Source organism: Rhipicephalus sanguineus, chromosome 11, assembly GCF_013339695.2.
Source record: "Rhipicephalus sanguineus isolate Rsan-2018 chromosome 11, BIME_Rsan_1.4, whole genome shotgun sequence".
In the NCBI taxonomy this organism is placed as follows: Eukaryota; Metazoa; Arthropoda; class Arachnida; order Ixodida; family Ixodidae; genus Rhipicephalus; species Rhipicephalus sanguineus.
The window spans coordinates 79,777,851-79,792,408 of record NC_051186.1 but is presented as its reverse complement, the minus strand read 5'-3'; the positions used below and the strand labels follow the sequence as shown (position 1 = coordinate 79,792,408).

General features: G+C 45.0%; 1 protein-coding gene across 1 annotated transcript in view; it reads left to right on the top strand.

Annotated features, from left to right (window-relative positions):
- The window catches only part of LOC119373982 (uncharacterized), a 49,768-nt gene extending 37,794 nt beyond the window's left edge, over positions 1 to 11,974 (top strand). Inside the window, exons 6-7 of the mRNA XM_037644043.1 lie at positions 6,652 to 6,744; positions 11,520 to 11,974. Of these exons, the coding sequence (XP_037499971.1) occupies positions 6,652 to 6,744; positions 11,520 to 11,698 (272 nt within the window). The 3' untranslated portion in view covers positions 11,699 to 11,974. The remainder of the gene's footprint in view (positions 1 to 6,651; positions 6,745 to 11,519) is intronic.
- Positions 11,975 to 14,558: the final 2,584 nt, after the last annotated feature.

Here is a 14,558-nt window from a genome sequence, read left to right as displayed (position 1 = left end):
AGGTGTCTCGGCATAAAAGAGCAGTTGTATTGTACTGGTTCTTGGATGTGGGCGCGAAAAGACAAGGACGAAGGGAGGAAGACACGTTTGTTGTCAGTAGCGCCAGTGTGTGTGTCTTCCTCCCTTCGTCCTTGTCTTTTCGCGCCCACATCCAAGAACCATGACAGACCAACAAGCCCGCATCGCTACCCTCGTGTATTGTACTGCCTTCTATGGAGAGCGCGCTGCATACCTCACATTGTTCCTTTTAGGTATATAACACATCTGATAACACAACAAATGTGCAATACTCTTCTCAGGCTATTGCAATGTTTTGTTACACACAATGAGTACAATGCATTGCCCTGAAAGATTACTGCACATACAATCATAAGAGTGTTTCAATACTGGCGAAATGACAAGAGAATGAAGTGAGTCGAAAGCAACAAGGCAGTATCACAAAAGTTTATATGAGCAAAGCAATGCTGTAAACCATAGGAGTACTCTCAACGTGTAAGAACACAGGCTAAATATCTAGAGACGCAGATACACTCAAAGAAATGAGGCGGTGTGATAAAAGTGAACTGTGCACCAGCTGAAGACTAAACCGAAACTGTCCACCAGCAGTCCCAACATAAGTCCAGAAAAAACAAACTGTCTGCCAGCACTCTCAACGTAAGTCCAGACAGGCTCCTCGGCCGAATGAGTGTGGTCTTGTGGGTCACAGGAGGGGCTACTTGATATGCTCAGTCCGATCGCTGTGTGCCTGGATTCAAGTAGAAAGGAAGGTAAAAAAAATAAAGCCGGTACAGTAAAGGAATCGAGAGTTCATGAAACTGCTTGAACCAGAGAAACTTGTCGCATTGCTCTTTCTATTTTATGCCTTAAAATGGCTATCTTGCAAAACACATCAATGGAGCCCCAATTCTATGACTTTGAGAGGGCACCCAAAACTATCGTAAATTGAAAAAGTATTAAGATACGCAGAGACTGTCGGTCGTTCCCCCAAAAAATGTGACATGAAGGCGCACTGCTTCAAGAAAAGTAGATTAAATTCTTAAAAAAAAAACATGACAGCTAAGTAATTAACTGGAGGAGGTGAAAGTTAATTATTATCCAATGTAATATGTCTTTTCTCCAGGATAAAATGAGTCAGGGCATTAACTGCAGTGAAGAGTCAAGTACAAAGCTGAAACCTGCTACAAACGGCCTTACATCAAGGGTGTCAAGTGTGGTGTCATCATGATTAAATGGTGACGGAGAACATTTCTTGAAAGCTTGAGAACATTCATACTGGACACGACTAAGCATTGTGTGTGATGCATTAGTTCCCAATCAGGTGCAAACAATGAAGCGCTGCTTTTATTAAAACTGCTAACATGAAAGGAAAGGTGTGTTATGCACTAAATACGGCTACAAACGCTGTATTATATATATATATATATATATAGGACAGACGATTACTTTTAGGGCTCGTTTTCTCTGCGAGACTATATATATATATATATATATATATATATATATATATATATATATATATATATATATATATATATATATATATATATATATATATATATATATATATAGATTTCCAAATACTAGCTTTCACACAACCTCGATGAGGTCCGTGTAGATTGTTTAGGTAACAGCCTTTGAATAAGCATGCGATCAAGCAGTATTCAGGAGCGAATTAAGGAACTGGATCACTGACTGCAATGAACTGCAAGAGAATTTCCCCATTCTATGAAGGCAAACTGTACTTTTCCCATTTTCTAATTTTCAATATAGGAGCTAATCAGTTCACCTAGCCGGTATCGCTACCTTACAGGGGACCCGCAACACTTTTTGAGCATGGTCAGAAAGCGCTGCCAATAGGTAGTCGAGGCTCCCGAGAACACACAAGCCAAATATTATATCGCAGCACGAGCCCTGGATTGTACATTAAATTCTCAGTCACCTAAACATTGCTCCCTCTTCTCTCGACAAATGATGTGTTAGTCCACAAATCATAGCGTGTATGTGCACAGTTCCGCCATTGGCTGATTTGAGCATGGCGCTTATTCCAACTAAGCTTTGGCATGCTAGGGAAAGAGACAACAAGCAAGCGCACACAGCTAAACAAATAAAAACAGAACTACAGCTGCGACATACCACGAAAAACAACGCTAACAAATGCACAGTACTACAAAAGGACAGGCTAAACTAAGCTTATCATGGCTACTCTGGCAGCTACAAACCATTACATCAAGGAAACGAAGCAGAAGTAATGATGTCGATATCACCGAGGCATGCACGGCGATACAGAACTGTGCGTTTGGGAAAACGCGACTGCGAAATAAACAAAAACCTTTATTCACGCATTACACAACGGCCTTATTCACTAAAGGAAACCATAAGAGAACGTACCTTTGCTGGCCAATGGCCCACTGCCGGGGGCGGACAGGGTTCTTGCTGTACGCGACACAGTACCCAACAGTGGTCTACGTCCATGCCAGACGACACGGTATGAACTATGGGTTTAGGAACACGCAACTGCGAAAAGAAACAAAAACCTCTATTCACGCATTACACAACGGCCTTATTCACTAAAGGAAAGCATAAGAGAGCGTAAGTAGTACGTACCTTTGCTGGCCAATGGCCCACTGCCGAGGCGACCGGAGTTCAGAAACTCTTCTACTGTTCTTGTTGCACGCGACACAGCCAGAGAACATCCACCACACAACACCCAACAGCGGTCAACGTAAGTGCACATACGTCAGATAAAAAGCGGCGGACAAACGTCGCTGCTGGCAGCGTTGGCCCTGGCAGGACCAAACCTCAAGACCCAACCACGACTGGTCCAAACAAACATGTACGCAATGTGCGTACATGCGAAAGAAAACGTGATGGCGATGGCGGTGATGGGGACGACGTCGACGCGTGTCACAACCATGGTCACAACTTAGGGAAAGATTATGTACAAATTCATGCTTTATATTGCCGCTCATTGTAATTTAGAAGTAACTGTACTAAGTTTTTACAACGTAATAATTTTTTTGTACAAATCATGGCGGCCATGACGTATTTTGCGTTGCAAACGGAAGTAAGCATAGCCTTTGAGACTTAAAATGTAGGCTTCAAGATGTGGGCCGGGATCAACAAATATCACTCTCCCGTTAGAACGGGCGTCCGTGGATGGCCAGATAACATCACAAAAATAACACAAATAAAATGCACCGATGGTACAGTGTGCACAACTCATACCGTACCGACAGACACGGCGCCTTGCGGCGCAGAGCCGCAACCACGGTGCAGGGAACATGGCCTCCGAGATTGGCAGGCGCGTGCACCGCCGGTAATGTCGGAGGCCACGCAGAAAGGAAAACCAAAAAGGGACGGGAAAAAAAAAACCGCGAGCCGCTTAGAGGTGGGGGAACACGCAGCGCGCGCCTTTGGCAGCGTTGAGGAGCAGACGACAGCGGTGTTTTCATCAGCAAACGCCCAATTTATTCCGTTCTTTTTCTTTCTCTTTTGTTGCATCCGTTTCTGCGAGCTAACGCGAGGAATCAATGCCAGACTTCAGTGGATGCGCCGATTTAGTGTCGTTGAAACATTCGTTGATTATTTCTAATCCCTTGAAGGTCGGTGTTTTGTGAAAAATAAGCACAAATGTGCACCGTCTGTCACTGACGTCCAAAATGCGTCCATCGTTCACACAGCGTACATGTGCATTGTACGTCCGTTACAATAAGCCTTTGTATATCTTTTAGACGTCCACATTGCGCAAAGCGAAAATTGGACATCTTTCAGACGCAAATAAGACATCTTCTTTCGTCCTAGATGTTTGGATTATACCGCTACGTACCATGGACATTAGTGGTTTACTGGGTAAAGGCTGGCTGCACATGTTTCGCAAAAAACATTTTTTTTTCTGCTCCACTTTCCTAGCATAGTTTGCAGCTCTGGTATTTTTCATTTTTTTTGTGGTTGGTACTGGTGACCCTGAAACGTCTTCCCGTGCATTCGTTGAAATGAACAGTGTATAGCCCGTTCCGAATCTAGAAAAACCCATAATATGTACCCTCATTTGACCCCTCTGTACCTCATATACTGCCCAATACAATACCGACCTTCAGATTTCACCATTTTTTCATCCACGCAAATGTTCCGACGCGGTTGAAAAAATTGCGCTAAAGAATCGTTAATGTGTTGCAATAGAGAAGACACGTGGTGAAGCTTCCCGTTGGATGCGACGGGGGTCTTCTCCGGATCAGAGAGGCTCAAGAAGACAAGCAACGCCTTGAACCTTTTCAGTGGCATCACTGATGGTGGACGATGGCCTGGGAATCTGTGTCGTCGGCACCAACAGCAGTGCAGGCGCGGGAATTGAGCGATTCCCATGTACACCAGAAATCCGACGAACTTGAGCTTCTCCTCTTCAATAACCTCCCTCCAGGATCCGTTTCTCTCATTGCACGTTGGCTTTTCGAAAATATGCGTCCACGTAATACTTTTCTATGTGGTTGCATATATCTCTGACGACTTCTGCCGGTGAAAAACAACACGAAGAGCTCCCGCGCGGCACTCCGAAGCGCTGGATTAAGGTCCACTCCGCGCCGTCTTCGCGGAGAGAACTCCGCTATTTCTGCAGCCTGCGCCAAATGCTCCCGCCGGAATGAAGTTAACATCTTGCTGATAAGAACCGTTACCTTTACTACGCACCGGATGCGTTTACATCGACGCGCGGCAGCGATTAAACGGCCAGAGGAGAGAACGAAACTTATCGCGGACACCTGCTAATGTTCCGGGGCAGTTTGACGCACTATCGCCGTCCGTACTGAAGTCTGACGAATCGAAGTCGTCTTCCGAGTTCCGAGTGTGTACTGCTACCATCATCCAGAGATTCCCGCTCAGATTAATCGGAATCCGTAGAAATTCGCCGCTTTCGTGGAGCACTCGTGAGCGACATCGACGCCATGTCTGAAACAATGAGCGCTCACCTAGCCGACTGTGAACGAGCTTTAAAAATCTCCCCGCGGAGAAAAAAAAAAGAAACTCACAAGGAAAACTGACTAAAAATATGCTCTTTTACCCTTTGGATTGCGTTAGTTGTCCTGGAGTGCTCCGAGAGCGCCAAAATTTGAACTTGAAGTCATCGTTACTATACTAACGATGGGAATAGGCGTGGTCACGAAGGTGTTAAGTGCAAAACCTGACTCTGTTATCTAGATGGCGTCGTTGTTTTGTAGCGTTAGCTACACTTGCCTAGCCGGAGCCGATTTCGCGTGGATTCTCATGAGCCGTGCTGCGCATACGCGAGGATCAGTGATGTCACACAGCTGGCTCACCAGAGCCGGCATCTCACGCGCTCTCCGCCACCGCCGCGCGCGACTGCGCCGCTGCTGGTCTGCCTGTTCGGGAGGAGTGGTGTGGTAGCCGAGGCAGACACACTGGCACCAGCGCGCGCGCAGACTCCACCACCGCCGCGCGCGACTCGCCGCTGCTGGTATGCGCATTCGAGAGGAGTGACGTCGTAGCCATGGCAGACACACTGGCGCCGGTGCGCGCGCAGCTATTCGCCTTCGCTGTGCAGTCGCCGTTTGACACTGCGCTGGAGCCACTTGATAGCGCCTCTGACTGGCGTTTGCAGGTGGGTAACGCCATGAAGAAGGAGAGCGCAAATGCTGCTCAACGGCGCAGAAGAGCCGAGAAGCTTATCTTATCGGATCCCGAAGTAGTTGCCTGGCAATTAGCGAATCAGCGTACGAAGAATGAACAGAAGAAGGCTCATAATCCTAGACAATCTTGAAACCTAAGAATAATCAGCTGAACTTTTGCTAACGCTACGCATATCCTGCCATAGCCGAGCTAAGCCACTGCAAATTTTTTAACAGCGAAGCTGTTACAAACAACGATCATCATCAACTATCATCATCGTCATGCAACTATTATCTTCATAAACTGGTATGCGCCACAGAAATTGGGTAAATCCTACTACTCCCCACTGGTGTACTGAAAACGAAGAAGAAAACTATCGTCATCAACCAGGTATTTGGCACCCTGCGGCCTATCAGAAAAGCTATCATCATCATCATAAACAGGCATGTGGCACAGAAATTGGGTAAATTCTACTGCGCACAACTTCCACTAAAAAGGAAGAGAGCAACAGTTAGTCCAACAAATGGCTGCGAAGCGATTAGTGTGAGCATTATTAATGCGCCTCATCTTACAATCTGCACATTCTCATCATCGCCAGTCTAGGCTAGGTTGTGGGGCTAAGGCTCGGCGAATAAAAAAGAAGCGAAGAGTCTGTCGACCGAAACGTTGCTTCGCAATATTGGCACTCCGCAACTGATTAACTTTCAGAATAGAAAGATCGCTCCAGGGCCGTAGCCAGGGGGGGGGGGGGGGGGTTGGGGGGTTCAAACCACCCCGAAATTTTTCAGTTTTGCTTGCGTATATATACATGCGCACATACAAACGCACGCACGAACATACATAAGGTATGGTTGACCCCCCCCCCCCCGAAAAAAATTTCTGGCTACGCCCTGATTCGCTCTGTTTATTTCTAAGAAAAAAATTCGATTAAACGTGTTTTTCAGACGCTAATTGATTTTAATATACCCGTATACGGGTTCCGATGGGGGCACGCCAACAGATCGATGATAATTCTTACGCTTTATGCTGCAGCTCTCGGAAGCCTTCTTCTGAATAAGGAGCGGACGTATCCAGTTCTTTTCGCTGATCCCAGATGTTTAATCATCGGATATTACAGTGCCCTTGGTAAGAATGCTTTCTAATTTCTCGGAGTAAGAAGAGTTCTGGCGAAAAAAAAAAAGACTCGCAAAGCTCTTGTGAAAAAATGTGATAATTTCTAGTGCGGCATAGTTTTCCGAGTGTAGCGTGCTGTACGCACACTTGTCCTGCTATGTCGGCTCCACAAACAAACACGAGAATAGCCGTCTCTAACACACATATATGGAAGCTTCTCGAATAAGAATTTTTCTCTGGTGCTAAACACAGAGCATATTCTTTACAACTTTTTCAAACACATTATATTTCCTATAGAGGCTTCTATTCCGGCCATAAGTAAACAAGATCCGATGCAGTGACCATAGAATGGTAAGATCTAGAATTCATCTAGACTTGAGGAAGCAACGGCAGAAACTGATACGCAAGAAGCCGATTAATGAACTAGCTCTGAGATGGAAAGTACAGGAATTCAGGGTTTAACTTCAGAATAGGTATGCAGCTTTAACCGAGGAAACCTAGTCAGATTAGAGTCTTTTTAGCAAGTTACGGAAATACGGTACGCAAATACGGTAAGACAGTACGGTAGCGTTCCTCCTTTCCCGCTGGCTGTGCTTTGGCCGCTCAACGACCGGGAAAGTAGGAGCGGTACCGTACTGCCTTACCGTATTTGCGTACCATATTTCCGTAACTTGCTAAAAGACTCTAATCTGACTAGTATCATTAAGGAGTGTGCAGTGGAAGTCGGGGGTACAGTCGTTAGACAGGGCACTGGTAAGCTATCCCAAGAGACGAAAAACCTCATTAAGAAACGTCAAGTCATGAAAGCATCAAATGCAACAGACAAAATGGAGCTGGCGGAGCTTTCGAAATTAGTCAATAGGCGTAAAGTAGCCGACATAAGCAAGTATAATATGGGGACAATTGAGCATGCACTGAAGAACGGAATAAGCCTCAAAGCTATTAAGACAAAACTGTGCATAGGCAAAAATCAGATGTATGCATTAAGGGACAAGGAAGGCGAGGTCACCACCAATATGGATAGAATAGTTGAGGTAGCGGAAGAGTTCTGCAGAAATCTGTACAGCAGCCGAGACAGTCAGGATGATAACGTAAGAAGCAGCAATAACGCAGAGGAATCTGACATCCCACCAGTATTGACAGGAGAAGTAAAGAAAGCCCTAAAGGGAATGCAAAGAGGCAAAGCAGCTTGTGAGGATCAGGTAACATCAGACCTGTTGAAAGACGGTGGAGAGATTATGTTAGAAGAACTGGCCACCCTGTATACGAAGTGTCTCTCGACGGGGAGGATACCAGAATCTTGGAAGAATGCCAACATCATCTTGATCCATAAGAAAGGGGACGTCAAGAACCTGAAAAATTACAGGCCCATCAGCTTACTGTCCGTTGTCTCCAAGCTATTTACAAAAGTAATTGCTAACAGAATTAATAGGACATTAGAGTTCAATTAACCAAAGGACCAGGCAGGATTTCGTACAGGCTTCTCAACAATAGACCATATACATACTATCAATCAGGTGATAGAGAAATGCGCGGAATACAACCAACCCCTATACATAGCCTTCATAGATTACGAGAAGGCATTTGATTCGGTGGAGACATCAGCAGTCATGCAGGCACTGCGGAATCAAGGCATCGACGAAGCCTATATAAACATAATGGAAGAAATCTACAGCGGATCCACAGCCACTATAGTCCTCCATAAAGAAAGCGACAGAATCCCAATAAAGAAGGGCGTACGGCAGGGAGACATGATCTCTCCAAAGCTATTCACCGCGTGTTTACAGGAGGTTTTCAGGACCCTAAATTGGGAAGAATTAGGGATAAGAGTTAATGGAGACTTTCTCAGTAACCTCGATTCGCTGATGACATTGCATTGATGAGTAACGCGGGAGACGAATTACAGCTCATGATTACTGAACTGGATCCGGAAAGTAAAAGAGTAGGTCTGAAAATTAATATGCATAAAACTAAAGTAATGTGGAACAATCTTGGCAGAGAACAGCACTTTGCGACAGGTGGCGAGACACTGGAAGTTGTAAAGGGGTACGTCTACTTAGGACAGGTAGTAACCGCGGAGCCGAACCATGAGAGTGAAATAAATAGAAGAATAAGGATGGGATGCGGCTCATTCGGCAAGCATTATCAAATCATGAATAGTAGTCTACCACTATCCCTCAAGAGAAAAGGTATATAACAGCTGCATCTTACCGGTACTTACCTACGGATCAGAAACCTGGAGACTTACAAAGAGGGTTCAACTTAAATTGAGGACGACGCAGCGAGCGATGGAAAGGAAAATGATAGGTGTGACCTTAAGAGACAGGAAGAGAGCAAGTGGGTCAGGGAACAAACGGGGGTTAAGGATATCTTAGTTGAAATCAAGAAGAAGAAATGGATATGGGCCGGGCACGTAGCACGTCGGCAGGATAACCGGTGGTCATTAAGGGTAACTGACTGGATTCCAAGAGATGGCAAACGCGTGAGGGGGAGACAGAAAAATAGGTGGGTAGATGAGATTAAGAAGTTTGTAGGAATAACGTGGGAGCAGAAAGCACAGGACCGGGTTGATTGGCGGAACATGGGAGAGGCTTTTGCCCTGCAGTGGGCGTAGACAGGCTGATGATGATGATGATGATTCTGGCCATTACGATGAGATTGTGAATTGCGTCCAGTTGAGTGAATATAATGTCGCACATATTTATTTACACAGCTGATATATAATTTTTTATTTTGTAATGCCTTTAGGCGCTATTAAGTTTTAATAGTGTTGAAATACTACGTGCACATTCACAATTTGGTTCATTCAGCATTTTCGAGCAATTAGTAAAATGTATTTTCACACGGACTGTAATTGACTTCCGGATCTTTAGCTCCTCGTGGACACCTTTTTGGTAATGTCTGCCCATTGGCTCTAATTGTGCAATAGATATATTAATTTCACTGACATCAAGGTGTTGAATTTCGAGCTATTCGCATGAACCCACTTTTAATGCTCCAGGCAATCAACATCAGTAACTTTCAACAACATCAGCATCAGATATCGCCGTTTTCTCCCTTTGAACAGCGTTGTTTTGCTCTCAGTTTATGTGTACGGACACCTAGAGACTATGCCATCTGGGAAAAAGCAGTCAAAGTTATTGGCGACATGGTAGTTTACTGCTCCGTGCCAGAATGCGCTACGTACGAGAATGACTCACACGTGAGCTTTCACTTTCACCGTTATCCGCTTTGCAAAAGCGTGATACCGCTGTCACCTGACATTCCTTTATTGTTATTTCTAGCTCATCGCTTGATTATATATGATGTTTGTAAAATGAGCCCATCCAGTGTGACTTCTTTATGTTGCTTTACGCTACAGGCGTCAACAAGGCAGCTTCAAATACTGATTTACCTTCTATAATTGTCAGTGCTTCACGTCACAAAACCACGATACGATTATGAGGGACGCCGTAGTGGAGGCTATGGAAATTTCGACCACCTGGGGTTCTTTATCGTGCACCTAAATCCAGTTACTCGGGCCTCAAGCATTGATTCACCTTCTAACAACAGCTTCGAAATGTCATACTGCTTATCAATGAAGTTGTAAACGCTGGACACTGGTATTTTCACTGAAACATAAAATTGCCAACACAGCTATCTGACCTACTTGGAATCGGTTCATGCTTATGAAGCACGAAAAAAAAGGTAAAAAAATACGGGGACGAAGCAGAGATACACACGGAACCAGCGCTTGTCCTCTGTGTATCTATGATATGTAGAAGATGCAGCGGTCGTTCATTCCGAAGCCTAATGGGCTCGCTGCGTAGAACACTTTGTATGGGCCACCATTCGCAACTGTGGCGAAGTGTCGCCCAAGTAGGCAACATTGTTCGTGGCTCTCTTGACCTTGAGTCCGTAGATAAAGAACGCCTCGCCCGCAATACGCTCTTCGTTTGCACATGCCGCAGCCAACCCCCTCCTCATAAGCTGAATCTCCAAGATGGTTCGCCCAGTGGAAGGTATCTTGGGGCCTTGTTGGCCTTGTGCAGCATGCGCATGCGTCACCAGCATAACTCTCACGGAAGAAGACGCTGCTGATGTACGTTAATAATCGGTAGGGTGCTGTCCGTGGACACTGACCTCAGAGATGAGCCTCGGCCAAGCGTCTGCGTTGGCAGTTCCTGCAGAAGCTTGTCGTTGTAGTATCCCATCGACGATAGCCCGTTGAAAACCAACGCGCAATGTGTCTCAGTGCTCTGACCGGCTAAGGTAACTCTGCGAATGTCTAGAGGCAGTCGTGACTCTGTTTCCCAAGCATGATTTATAATGGTGGAAGCAATGATTCCAAGCGACAGCGCTTTTCCATACCGAACGGAGGCTAAGCACATCAGGCGTCCGTCATCGCGTGAAATACTGTTGTGTTCATATTCATTCATTCACGAAACGCTAACGTCTGGTTCTTCTTTTGTACAACGGGCAAGGAAATTGGTACAGTGTGAATGCACCTATCATCTAATATCAGTGGTGTTTATGTATGCTCGCACTTGCTCCAGTTTCAACTTTTGGCTCGTACACCGCACGCTCAGTGCCCCTTGCTCTGAGCTACTACGATAGACATGCACGGAACGTTGCACTAGCAGTTTTGTGGGACTACCTATATAAATACGTGCGGAATAGAATGAATAATTGAAGTTAGTGCTGCTAAAACTAATAAATGGAACTTGCTCTTTGAGATATTCTGAAGCAATCCGCACTTCTTGCAGTTTTAGGAAATGCTGGCCTTTTTTTTGTCTGATTACTTTCAGGGAGGTCCTTCTGCATGCTCTTCGTGACTGATGAAGCTCTTCGTAATCCATTGCGCCACTGCAACTTTATGCTGCTCTCCATGTGCGGAACTCCAGCCTATAATGCCTATACGTATGAGCACCATGTGTATGCATTCTGTAATGCCTCCGATGGTCACAGAACACAAAATATTGTATGAGCGAAGCCACTTGAAGTACGTCTTTTCAAAGGAGATCTCCTGTGTACATAAAAGGATAAATGCGCGCTCTTTTCTCTCTGGTTCTCTGAAGTGAAGAGAGGCAGGCTGTCGTAAGCCACGCTAAGGATCATGTCGGAACACTCTATGTATGCAGCAACTAACGAGTAATAATCAACTATTCTCACAGATAAGCGTCTCGACATTATGGTACTTAAAATGAAATTGCTAAGTGCTAACACTGTGCTTCAAAATCCGAACAAAACACGAAATGTGCTCGTAGATGATGAAAATAAAGACGTTTCTTAAAAACTCACTTTGAGCCTTCCTGCGCAGCGTCATCATTATAAAGGCACGGCGCAAGGCTTCTTTGTTTAAATTTGATTATAGAATGAATTCATCGTCGGTTTCTGTTGCCTCACGAAATAATGAAGCTTTTCGCCTTCGTCAAGTATGAGCATATCTATCCAAAGTTATCGCGCGAACATTCGCCCTCCCTCTAATTTCGTCGCCATGAGTGCTCGGAATGCTATACAATAATAGACAGTTACAGTTTAACGGGCTTAGCGGAATAGCGGGATGGAAATGTGCATGTGCAGTACGCTAAATGCCCCGTAGCGTTTAGCGTACGCTGTTTTTACGGTTTAGGCGGTGCACGTAAAAGATGGCAGCAGTTTCGGACGCCCGATTCGAACTGAAGTAGGCGTAGCTGCTGAAGGATTCACTTCGTTCACAGGAAACCACTGTGTTAAATGGCTTCGCTTGCCATCAGGCAGCTTATTACTTTTTTTAACATAACTTATTTCTTTTTTTTTTTACTTGAAGCAAAGGCGATATCGCGAGTAATTTGTATGATCACATTTGCTGCTTCTACAGTGTGACGAAGAAGTGCTGTTGTCTGATATATGATCGTTGGTGCTGCATTTTTTGCAAGTTTCATTGCCTCAGAAAGAGCGAGAATGAGGTCTGAATCTTCGGAACATGAAACATCGTCTGGAGTTGGGGATGCCGATTCCTAGATTTCGTTTCACGTAGCCTGTCTCAAGCTAGGTGGTCATTTCACTGTTTACAAAAGTAATTGTATCGCTTGTTTGAGCTGGAACTCTTGATGGTTACATTGAATTCCAATTCGCAGTGCTTCAAAAATATTTCGGCCCCGCAAACCTTCGATGGGTTCTTCATTACTCAGGCTTAGGAAATCTTCGTGTCTCACACCCGTGCTTGTGTTTCGTGGATGGCGTGCTGTGTCATTACCAATACATATATTTGGAGATAATTTTTGTACTTGTTCTTTATCAATTATTTTCAGTGGACTTCACTTGACATTATTGACGCTGTTTAGTTCGTTGCAATTTTTCAGTAAGGTACTTGTCCACCTGGAATGAGTATAGCTATCTGACAGGTGTATTTTCACTTCAAGTAACGTAGGAATTTGATATTATATTGCTTCGTAAGCAAGACTGAAAACTTGCTTCGGTGTGCCCTCTCTGGCCGATTTAAAGCTACGCATGCTTAACAAGTCACAAAATGCAGTTGTTTTGCAACAGCGCCGACTGTCCATCACAAAGCCCAACGTGGGGGTGTGAGACAGCTTGTATGCAACAGCTGTGCCGAACTCTACTCGTTCCCTATCACTATAGGCAAGTATGGTATGACCAAGGCAAGGCTGGAAACACACACAAGGTTAACCCTTGCCGTCAGGGAAATTGGAAGTAAGTCGAAGAGAGAAGAGAACAGGAACAATTAAACTTGAGAGAGAAAGACGAAGATGTGGGAGATAGAGGGAGAGACAGGAAAAAGGTGACTGCCTATTTTACCTGAAGTGTTAAGCCCAGTGGTGCTGTCTACATGAAGCGATGCTCAAATGGGTGTGCTACCGCCATAAGGGGTCTTGCAGCTATAAACAGATAGCATCGACGAAGCCCCCAAGACATGGCTCAGGAACGCACGGCTACACGTGGGATGGGTTCAAACCACCCCTCCCACGTTTTCTCGGGTCCGTAGTGACGCTGCTCACTAAGTGTCTGCCAAAGCAGGCGGCCCTGCGGGGCTGCAAAGTAACGTAATACTGAAAGCTGCATCGGCAGTATTTTTAAACTATCCCTTTTGTTGATATTGCTATAGCTACGTAATGAAACGTTGCGTTTTACATTTTCGCCCTCAGGTAGTTTACGGCCAGGCCCACAAAGAGCATGCCACCGGCGGTGTCCTGTCCTGGCCACGGTGTTTTCTTGGAGCAGGCACCTTGATTTGTATTACGGCTTGTAGCTATGCATGATGTTATAAGCGGCTAAAATGATTTGGATGATTTGCACTTACGTTCAACTGTTCATACCTATACTGCCTATATATGACCTTTACAACTATACTACGTACTAACAAACAAATATCGCTTAGACTAAACTGTACATACGGTGCCTACTCATTCAGCTATCGCTATTATCATCATTGTGAAAACTTTGGGTATTTTTTTCGCTTTGTTGTACAGCGGCGCTTCGAACTAAGTGACATTTGGTGCGCCAGAGTGCACTCGTTCAAAATTACGCTAAATTGGCTCTTGTGACAGTGGCGTTGGCTGCAATTTGTCTGCGGTATATCAGTTGCAGCACTGTGCCTGACGCCTGTCGTCTTCTGTTATGCAATGCACCAATGCTTCACATCACACTTTTTTTTATTTGCGACATAGACTTGCCCTTAAGGCATAATATTTGTTGCGTATATTTGCATTAAATGTGCGCAGCTAGGCCGGTGTTGTGTATGAAGGGAAGAAGTGTCTCGTGGAATGTGTTGTCATGTATCCATCGGTGATAACTGTTTGTGTCACTGTAGCGAAGGCCAGCTTGCAGGAGATGACGGGAGCGTT